At 44.1% G+C, this 11,210-nt stretch overlaps 1 protein-coding gene across 1 annotated transcript in view; it reads right to left on the reverse strand.

The window, feature by feature from the left end:
- LOC109925336 (cyclin-dependent kinase 4) overlaps window positions 1–11,210 on the reverse strand; it is a 33,576-nt gene that overhangs the window by 6,947 nt on the left and 15,419 nt on the right. The window contains exons 4-8 of the mRNA XM_048618871.1: window positions 9,795–9,998; window positions 8,496–8,663; window positions 7,815–7,924; window positions 1,150–1,200; window positions 437–572 (exon numbers count right to left, since the gene is read on the reverse strand). Of these exons, the coding sequence (XP_048474828.1) occupies window positions 437–572; window positions 1,150–1,200; window positions 7,815–7,924; window positions 8,496–8,663; window positions 9,795–9,998 (669 nt within the window). The remainder of the gene's footprint in view (window positions 1–436; window positions 573–1,149; window positions 1,201–7,814; window positions 7,925–8,495; window positions 8,664–9,794; window positions 9,999–11,210) is intronic.

Raw genomic sequence — 11,210 nt, forward strand, 5'->3', positions numbered from 1 at the left:
CACTCCACTGCTTCCCAGAGCTCAAGTAAATCTCTGCAAAGAGATGCTGTACGGTACCCAGGGAGCGGAAAGACAAAAATCAGCTTGAACTGCCTAGTGTCAAAAAAAGAGAGAGAGAGAGTGACAGGGGCTTGGTTGTCAACAGCCCCTCCACCCTCAACTACACAGACTGGCAGATGCCACAAACTCAACAATATTTAAATCCCAAAAATCACCTTAAAGTCCATCTGATTATAAAGCTCAGGTCAACAGGGTCTACCCTCCCGTGATCTGTTTCCTGGGAGTCAGAATCCAGCTACATTAGCTGAGTATTCATTCCTGCCTCAAAAAATGTGACAAGATTAACTGTCCTCTGAACTCCTACTCTTCAAATCCTAGCATTCCATTCTTAAAAAATTGAGAGTTTGTGGATATTCTGCCCAAGAGTCCATCTCACCAATAGCAGCTCTGCTCCCAAATCATCGATTTCAGGTACATAGGACTTGACCAACTGCGGAGGACGGTTGGGGAATGCGCTTCGTGGAAGCGTCACATCTTCTGGCCAATCTTCCTCTGCCGGGAGCCCAGTCATGCTGAAAGCAGAGAAGTTCCCATTCTCAATTACCAGTGTAGAACAGCCAAGCTAAAACCAGGAACAACCTGAAGAGTCAGTCAATTTTATTATAAGATTTGCGCCTTTAGCCAATGCGGTGCACCAGCTTTCTCAGATGCCAGCAGTTACTTTTCAACAATCACAGCCAGCAAGCAATGAGGTGCAAAACAGCCAATGGAAAGTCAGCCAAGACAAAAAAAAAAACAACTTGCATTTATATAGTGTCTTTTGCAACCTCAGGACTTTTAAAAACTTTAAAAGCATTTGAATTCTAGTTTTTGTTGCAATATAGGAAATGCGACAGCCAATTTTGCGCATGTGATAACAACAGGTTGGTACTACTGTACTGTATTCAGAGAGAGAATCTCCTGCTATCCGCCCCAGAGCACTTACTTGGGTTGCACTATGAACGCAGGCCCCCAAACCTCCCTCCACCTGTACCCACCTCCCAGGTGAACCTCAGCCTGGTTTTAGGGCCCCACCTCTCCGTCCACCGACTGGAAATTGGAGACCCCACCACCCCACCCCCCAACCTAGTACACATCAAATACACTTACTCAATAATCTTTCCTAGTTGGTCAAGTTCCGATTTCCCACAAAACAGAGGCCTGTAAAAAGACAGTTTGTCAGTTACACTTCATTTGAACAGTACAACCCTAACGGTTCAACATATCTCCATTTGCAGTATGAAGACCCCAAGTAGTGAACCATCTTTAGGAGTTAGAGATAAAAAAACTTGCATTTATTTAGCGCCTTTCACAAGTGCAGGTTGCCCCAAAGCACTTTACAGCAATTGTACTTGAGGTCTTGTAATTGTTGCAATGCAGCAAACACAGCCAATTTGCGCACAGCAAGCTCCCACAGTGATAAAGACTAGATAAGTGCTTTGTGTTTCAAACAACTTTAATTCACGAATAAAAATATTGGTGGAGACATTGGGATAACTCCCCTGGCTCAAAATGCTTTTCATTCGCTAGAAGCAGCTAATAGAGCCCTATTTTAATATCACACCCAAAAAGATAAAAGACAGCATTCCCTCAGCCGGCATTGGGGTGTCAGCCAGGATTTTTGTGAATGAGTACCTGCAGCAAGATGCAAACCCGCAAAACTTTCCAATTCAAAAGAAATAAAAAAAAAACCAGAATGACCGTGCATATCGCACAGTGGGACATCGCTAGAATTCACCAAGAGCACATCAGGATATTATGGGAAATTTGCTTTTGAATCCTATGCAACATTCCACTCTGCTAGGTCCCGAGGACCCCAAGCAAACAGGCAGTGGAAGCATCTCAGGTTGGTGGTTACAGATGTACGAGATACACCACAGAATTTGCCAAGGTTCTTTCAACAACACCTCCACCACCCAAGAGTAACCAGTACTTGCATCTATCATTTGGATCTCCCCAAAGTTACACACCATCGAGACTTTGTACCATATTACCATTCTTTCACTGGGTCAAAATTCCACTGCTCCGTACACCACACAGACTGCAGCAGTTCAAGGTGGTAGCTCACTGCCACCTTAGAGGGCAAAAAGTGTGCTGGGCTTACCAGCAACATTCACACCTCATTTTAATAAGTTAAAAGAAACTCAGGATGGTGAGGAAAACAGAAAAGGACTTCATGCCAGTAGAGTAAATGTTTCTCTTGGGAGGTTTCAATTATAGCAGTGTTGAAGCCAAGAGAAGAGAAAAAAAAAGGAGCCTGAACATCAAGCAAACACATGTTGCAGTAAACACAATTTATGAAAAGCTAGACAGCATGCAGTCAGAGAACTTGAATAAATAGAATCAACTTCTTAAAAAAAAGAAGTATTAGTCAATTCAATTGACTTAACAGCAGTAGCTAAACAAGGTTTTTACAAAAACACATCACACACATACTACAGTATGCAGTTCCTTTAACAGAAAAGAAAAATTCCCTGAAATGAGGCCAAGATGTAGGGACCCAGCTGCTGCCCTGGTTAAGGGGAAATACACTAGAATTCAGCAAGTCACGCAGGTTTCAACTGAGACTCTTGGCTTGTACACAATAAGGCTCAAAACATACAAATGACATTTGCAACATTAGTTTCAAAACCAGCACAAACTGAAGGCCACCCTTCATCGGCTGTCATGGCGAAGCCCAAGGCAGATTTTCTCTGTGGCTCTTGCAGACATTCCATCAGGAGTCAGAAAGGCCACCCAGCATGTCTGACACCATTATACTCCTCCTACAATAGTTCCTTTTCAAAGTCAACTACAGAAGCCAAATACTTTTAAAACTTTCATTACTGGGGGTTCTTTGAATTTCCAGATAAATTTTTAAACACACAGTCTCAAAACTGGGTTCCATTAAGTAAGGTTGCAGACAGGATCAAAGCATTACCCTGAAATAATCTGGGACAAAATGTGCTCTAATGACCAAAACTTCATTTTTAAGCCAACACCACACCAAATTTCACCAAGTAAGAGACTCTATATTCCAAGACTGTATTGAAGGATTAGAACGACAAAAAAGTTTTAAACAAAACTAGAAACGGAGGGGAAAATCTCAGCTAATCTGGCAGCATCTGTGGAGAGAAATCAGTTAACATTTCAGGTCCAGTGACCCTTCTTCAGAACCGGTTTTCTACAAAGTTTTAAAATTCAGACAAAGTCATCAAAACCAAAGTGACAAGACAAAATGAGGCGGCAGAAACAGAAGACATGCTGATACCTGAACTCAAGTCACATCTGTGGATCTGCCCCCAAGGACCAATGAAAAATATGCTCTTATAAAGAAGAGCTAGGAGTATTTCTGGGGGGCAGCAACAGAATTAGTAAGATTCCTCCTCCACCTCCACTAAAAACACAGACTCTGCAAGTAGCACTTTGGAGTCATACTAGGTTTGATGTGGAGTGTGGCTCCTTTCTAGCCAGGCTAAGGAGGAAAATAGATGGATTGCACCACTTGACAAACATTGGTCCATGTGTGCAGCACAGGTGTGCACCCCATATGGATTAATTGTTAGTTTCCTTAGTTCAACCCCAAGCAACATGTTCAAAAACAATGCTTAAAAAAAAAAAATGAAAAGTTACAGCACTTACCTCACTTCCAAAAGTTTCCTGCAAGCTTCAAACACAAAACATAAACATCCTCAGAAAATTGCAACCCTCCAGTATACATGATTTGGAGTCTTCCAGTAAGGGGTTAGACAGTTGCTTGATTGAGATACAGACCAAAAGTACAGAATGGAATTCAACCTGGCTTTAAATGCAAATCCCTTATCTTGTTGCTATCCCCTCCAACTCTCTCGCCCTCATCTGCCCCCTTCCTAGGGGCAGAAGTCCACAGCTACCCAAATTACAAATCACCAATCATCAAGCACAAGGTGCTGGCTGGCTATTGAAGGGCTACCACCCACATATTAGTCTCCAGGGAGGAGGCACTGTTTAGTAACACGATCTAAGAAGCTGACCGATTTCTCCCCATTCCCACCCGAGGGACAATGGGCATGTGAGAAGGGGAATAACGCCCCCTTTGACATTGTCAGAAATCACACAACACCAGGTTATAGTCCAACAGGTTTATTTGAAATCACAAGCTTTCAAAGCACAGCCCCTTCGTCAGGTGAAGAGAGAGAGAAGCGCACAGACACATAATTCATGGGCAGAGAGATCAAAAGATCATACAAATGGTATGAGTGGAGTGTCAAAGAAGTCCCTGCAGGTGATCCAAAAAGTGTTAGACAGCATGTGAGTTAAGTGTCAACAGCTGACTAACAAGGGAAGGGATGATCTACAATCCAAGTAAATTAGGCAGAGATAATTACAAAATTAAAAAAAATGGTGGTGCTGGAGACAAACAAACCAAATGACTGGAATAAGATGATGGGTGCAGGAGTGGCATCCGAGGGTCTAACCAAAGTAGTAAGTAATCCAAACTAATTAAAAGGTAGAGAGAGATCAAAACAATTTATCCAGGTGACGGTGACAAAAACAGAACAGTAAGGAAGATTATACAGCTAGGGAGCAGCGTGGTGGGGCCACATAGCACATGAACCCAAGATCACGGTTGAGGCCGTCTTCATGGGTATGGGACTTGGCTATCAGCTTCTGCTCGGGGATTCTGTTGTTGTGGATCTCAAAAGACCATCCTGAAGACTGGAAGCCAAATGTCCTCAACCGCTGAAGTGTTCCCCCACTGGGAGGGGGCATCCCTGTCTGCAACTGTAGTGTGATGTCCATTCATCTGTTGTCATAGCATCTACATGGTCTCGCCGATATACCAAGCCTCGGGGCATCCTTGCCTGCAGCGTATGAGGTAGGCAACACTGGCCGAGTCACATGCGTATCTGCTGTTCATGTGGTGGGTGGTGTTCCCACGTGTGATGGTAGTGTCCAGGTCAACGATCTGACAGGTCTTGCAGAGTTTGCTGTGGCAGGGTTGTGGGGTGTTGTGGTAGATTGTCTCCTGAAGGCTGGGTAGTTTGCTTTGAACGATGGTCTGTTTAAAAGATTTGGCAGTTGCTTGAAGGCAAAGATGGTGAGATGCTTGTCGTCACTGATGACATGTTGACATCTGCAAAGAACATGGCATAGTCTGGGGAAGTACTGCACAATGAAGAATACTCTCAGTCATATCCTTCTGAAGATACACAAAGCTAACACACACCTGGATGTCCCATCGTATCAGGCAACGGGACCCTGTGTGAGAACCTCTCTGGCTATGTCAAGGGGCATCTTAAAACCCATTGTACAGGGAACCCCAGGTTCTGTCACAACACTACAGTTTTTTTTTGTTTTCAAAAAACAACCAAACTCAGCACCCACGGACCAGTCAAACCAGGAACATTCCTTGTCACAATGGACATCTCAGCACTCTACACCAGCATCACCGCAACAGCCTCAATACTCAACACCAACAACTGCCAATTTCCAGACACCATCCTACAACTCATCCACTTCATCCTCGATTACAATGTCTTCACCTTGGACAACCAGTTCTTCATCCAGGCACACGGAACAGCCATGGGGACCAAACTTGCACCCTAATACCCCAACATTTTCATGCAGGAGTTTGAGCAAGACTACTTTGCCGCACAGGACCTCCAACCAACGCTACACACCAGATACAAAAATCAATGCCATTTTCTTCCTTTGGACTCATGGTGAGGAAGAAGTGAAATGATTACGTAGCAATATCAACAAGTTTCATCCCACGAGACTTACCATTAACTACTCTTCAGAATGTGTCTCATTCTCAGATACACGCGTCTCCATCAAGGATGGACACCTCAGTACCTCACCTCTACTGCAAGCCCAGCAATAACCTCATGATGCTGCACTTCTCTATGTTCCACTCTAAACATAAAGAAGCCAACCCCTACGGACAAGCCCTGCACATACACAGGATCTGCTCAAAGTGAGGAGGAAAACGATGGACACCTGAAGATTTTGAAGGATACCCTCCATAAGAACAGGATATGATGCTCAACTCATCAACTGCCAGTTCTGATGTGCCATGACCGATAGAGTACCCTTGATCGTCCAGTACTTCCCCAGAGCAGAGAGACTACACCATGCTCTTTGCAGCCTTCAACATCATCGATGACGACAAGCACCTAACCAAGATCATCCCTACGCCTCCACTTCTCACCTTCAAAACAACTGCCAAATCTTTAAACAGACCATCGTTTCGCAGCAAACTACCCAGCCTTCAGAACAACATCTATCATAACACCACACAACCCTGCCATGGCCAGCTCTGAAAGACATGTCAGATCTTCGATATGGACACTACCATCACACGTGGGAACACCACCCACCACGTGCACAGCAGGTACTCATGTGACTTGGCCAATGCGGTCTACCTCATACGCTGCAGGCAAGGATGCCCTCAGGCATGGTATGTTGGCAAGACCATGCAGACGCTACGACAATGGATGAATGGACACCGCACAGTAAAAAATAAAATAAATAAAATTTAAAAATAATTTTTAAAAAAAAGCCAGACAGGGATGTTACCTCCCAGTGGGGGAAAACACTTCAGCAGTCAAGGACATTTCAGCTTCCAATCTTCAGGCAAGCATCCTCCAAGGCAGCCTTCAAGATACACAACAATGCAGAATCGCCGAGCAGAAGCTGATAGCCAAGGTCTGTACCCATGAAGACGGCCTCAACTGGGATCTTGGCTTCACGTTGTGCTACATGTGACTCCACTGCACTGTTCACTAGCTATGAAATCTTCCTTACTGTCCTGTTCTGGTCACCATCATCTGGTGACATGGGTTAGATCCTTATACCCATCATGTTATTCCAGTCATTTGGAATGTCTCCAGCACCACCTCATTTTTTCAAATTTTCCGTAATTATCTCTGCCTCGTTTAAATCGGATCATAGGTCATCCCTTCACTTGTTCAGTGTCAGCAGCTGACTAACAATACTTTGGATCACCTGCAGGGACTTCTTTGACACTCCACTCACACCACTTGTATGATCTTTTGATCTCTCTGCCCATAAATTCTGTATTCTATGGGCTTCTCTCTCACTTCACCTGACAAAGGGGCTGCACTCCGAAAGCTTGTGTTTTCAAATAAACCTGTTGGGCTATAACCTGGGGTAGTGTGATTTCTGACTTTATCCATCCCAGTCCAACACTGGCACCTCCACATCATGGCTACCTTTGACCTTAACAGAGCAAGAAATCAAACCTGGGCTTGTCTGATCTGTGTAACAAAGACTGGAGATGCGAGTTTGCAGAGGCAGAAGGAGGAAGGGAGATATGGTCTAAATTATGAAAGCTAAAATCAGGAATATGGAGTTCCACAGCCCTCTAATAATACTCGCAAGACAACAACATTTGTTTGCCAGGAGAGACAGCTGCAATATACTCGGATCTCTGGTGGCAACACAATCAGGTACTACTGGTGAGAGATGCCAGACAACTGAAGACTTGAGTAAGTTACAAACTAAACATGCTGACTCCAGTGTTAACAGAATGCCAATTTTTTTTTGTTAAAATAAAATCCATACGGTGATAAGTCCTTGCAATCCTGAACGAACTATTCCAAACTGAACACCAGATCACAGTGTCAGGACAGGTCAGTTAAAATCCCCATTTTTGAACCAAGTCAATAAACAAAAACGTAAATAAAAAAGCAAAATTAATCTGCAGTGCTCAGCTAGACAATTTACAACAGTCTGTGCTTGTAGCCATTGGTCGTATCATTTGAGTTAATGGATTTCTGTTCAGTACTGACCTTCGTCGAAACATCTCAGCAAAGATACAGCCTGTACTCCACATGTCAACAGGTGTGGCGTATGTTGCCTGCAACAGTACCTCTGGGGCACGGTACCACAGGGTCACCACCTGAAGAGTTAAATAAATCAGATTACGATCAAGTGTAAAGTAACAATAAAACGTATGGGGTCATTCAGGATTCTCAATTCAATAAGTTTCTAATCTTTGCTCCCTGACCCGCTCCTCAAAAAGGCTATAGAAGCTCAGGGTGAATTGAAGATTAAGATGGAAATTTGATATTTCAAAAGTTAGGCAAGGGTGTGAATGGAATATGGATAAGTGGCAGATAAATGGATTTAGAATCAGAGTGATATAGCACTGAAGTGGGGGGCCAGTGTCCTTCAAAGGAGCTATCCAACTGAATCCCAAATGGGGGTCACAGTTTTGATCAGACTGAATCACAGAACAGGCTTGAGGGGATGAGCAGCCTCCGGCTCCATGGACAAGAGATGCCTGAACAGTACCTTACACCAAGTTGTTGCCACATACAGCAACCCACTGTCACCAATACCAGGTCACCTAGCCCAGGGGGAGCAATCGAATTGGTGGCTTTCTTGATCTGAATGCCTCAGTGTCCATTCATCCCTTGCCACAAAGCTAGCCTCTTTATGGAGGCCTACAACTACAGCCTTGTGCTTACCACTGGAGTGAGGGCCATCTGGCAGCTGTAGATACGAGCCAAGCCAAAGTCAGCCAGTTTCACTTGTCCCCGGCTGGTCACCAAGATGTTCTCTGGCTTAAGGTCCCGGTGCACCACACTGTGAGAATGAAGGAATGCCAAGCCATTCAGCAACTGATTCATCAGATCCTGTCCACAAAATGAGAACAAAAGAACTCCATTAGGACAGTTTGCACGCAAGGGCTGACTGCAACCTCCTGCCCCCAACCAGGTTATCTAACACTCCACCGACTGAGTCACTGATGGGTGTTTTAACTCTGCTCTGCAGTGAAAACAAGTCTATACTTGGTCACCCAATCTGGTAGTTTGGGATTTTCACAGAGAAAGATGATTCGAAGAATACAAGAACTTCTCTCCTAAACTGCCCATGTACCAGACTTCTGCGCTCAAAATTGTGTACAGACATGATCCATGCTGCTCTTTCCCTGCTACCCAGTGGAGCTTGCTTTTTAATTTTTTTTTGGTTTTCCTGGGTGGGGAGGGAGGGGGAGGAGGAATGTTAGACTAAAAAAAAAATCAGGTCAGTGGCCAAAAAGGTCACAAAATACTTGTTCTTATACAGCACCTTTGACATATTAAAAAAACCCATGGAGGTGCTTCACAAGGCAGAGTGATTATCAAGCATAATAAATTTGAAAAAAAAAGGAACCACAAGGAGACATTAGGAACAGGTGACCAAAAACAGACAGAGGTTGGTTTTAAGGAGCAGTTAAAAAGGGAAGGTGCAAGAGCACACCCAAGTAGCTGAAGGCACAGCCATCAGTAGGGAGTGATGGAAACCTGGGAAGAGGCCAGAATGGAGGTATGCAGAGACATCTAAAGGGATGTGGGAGCCGCAGGGGATTACAGAGAATGCGAGGGGGCAGGGGATGGAGCAATACAAACTGAAGGATAAGAATTATAAAACACAGGTATCACTGGACCAAAAACCAATCTTTACTCGCCACTGATCCTGACTGGATGTGCATAGCAAAAAGATCGATATTTCTGTTCATATTTCAGTTTTCTTCTTTACAGAAGGAGAACTGGACATTCACTTCAAGTCACTTCTAATTCAAGCAGAATTGCTTCCAGGGAGTGTACTTTGATATCACCTGAAATCTCAACAGTATTTGTTTGTTGAAGTCACCTGTCCCAACTGTGGCTCAGTGAACATCACAATAGCCTCATCCATCACCCCCTCTTTGCTAGTACGTTGCAGAAAGAAAAAAGGTTAAAGAGACAGTAGGACTGCCTCAAACAGACTGTTTTGTGCTTTACCTTGATAGTCTCAGCTGGTAGGCCAGGTAACGGGGCTTTCTCCAGATATGTTTTCAGATCCTGGTCAACATGCTCAAACACCAAAGTGACTTTAGTTTCCCTGTCCGCTCTCACTGTCGCACACACATCAAACAATCTGCAGCAACATGGAAGGACAGGCAGCTCAGCAAGGTGATGTATAAATATAGAAAACCCAAAGTCAGTCTGGAAGGTAGAGTATACATAGTCAAGTCAAGGTGAAGGGAACAAGGCTTGGTAGCATTTATTTTAATACAAGGAGTCTTGCAAGTAAGGGAGAAGATTTGAGAGTACTGTTTAACACCTAGGAATATGGTATCATTGCCACTACAGAGACATGGCTGAAGAGGGGCAGGACGAACAGCTCAATATTCTGTGGTACAGAATCTTCAAGCAAGGCAGGGAGGGGTGTTACTACATTGATCAGGGAGTCAATTACTGCAAAAAGCAGGGATGATATCTTTGCTGGTTCCTTAATTACAGGAAGTCAGTCGTACAGTAGAAAAGTGGACCCTTCAGTTCAATTCATCATATTGACCAGGTTTCCTAAACTGAATTAGTCCCATTTGCCTGCATTTGGCCCATATCCCTCTAAGCCTTTCCTATCCATATTCTTGTCCAAATATTTTTAAGTGTTGTAACTGTAACTGCCTCTAGCATCTAATTCCATACACGCACCACCCTCTGTAAACAAGTTGCCCCTCAGGTCCCTTTTAAGTCTTTCCCTTCTCCCCTTAAACCCATGGCCTATAGTTTTGGACTCCCTTAAGGGAAAAGGCTGGCTATTCACCTTGTCTATGCCCCTCATGATTTTATAAACCTCTAAGGTCACATCTCATCCTCCAACATGCCAGTGAAAAAAGTTCCAGCTTCCCAGAACTCAAACCTTCCAGTCTTGGTAACATTCTTGTAAATCTGTTTTGCACCCTTTCCAGTTTAATAACATCTTTCCTTTAGCAGGGAGACCAGAATTGAATGTGGTATGAAAAAGTTGCCTCAGCAATGTCCTGTACAGCCACAACATGACATCCCAACACCCATACTCAATGCTCTGACCAATGAAGGTAAGCAATGCCAAACGCCTTCCTCGCCACCTTGTCTACCTGTGGTGCCATTGTCAAGGAACTGTGTACTTGAACCGCTAGGTCCCTGGTCTGCGCAAGAGAGCATCATAAACTCTCAGGCAGGGAGGGACAGAAGGGTAGATGGGTCAGTGGAATTCAGAGAAGTGTAAAAGTCACAGGATAACAGAAGGCAAGTTCAGCTTCCTCAATATTAATTGGGATAGACAAGGCTTTGAGGGGGGTAGAATTCTTGAAATGTGTCCAGGAAAGAAAAAAAAAAGGCCAGTATGTAGAAAGGGGAGTGGCTGGGCCTGATCTCCAGGAACAAAGCCAG

The sequence above is a fragment of the Rhincodon typus genome, chromosome 41, assembly GCF_021869965.1.
Source record: "Rhincodon typus isolate 14 chromosome 41, sRhiTyp1.1, whole genome shotgun sequence".
Classification (NCBI taxonomy): Eukaryota; Metazoa; Chordata; class Chondrichthyes; order Orectolobiformes; family Rhincodontidae; genus Rhincodon; species Rhincodon typus.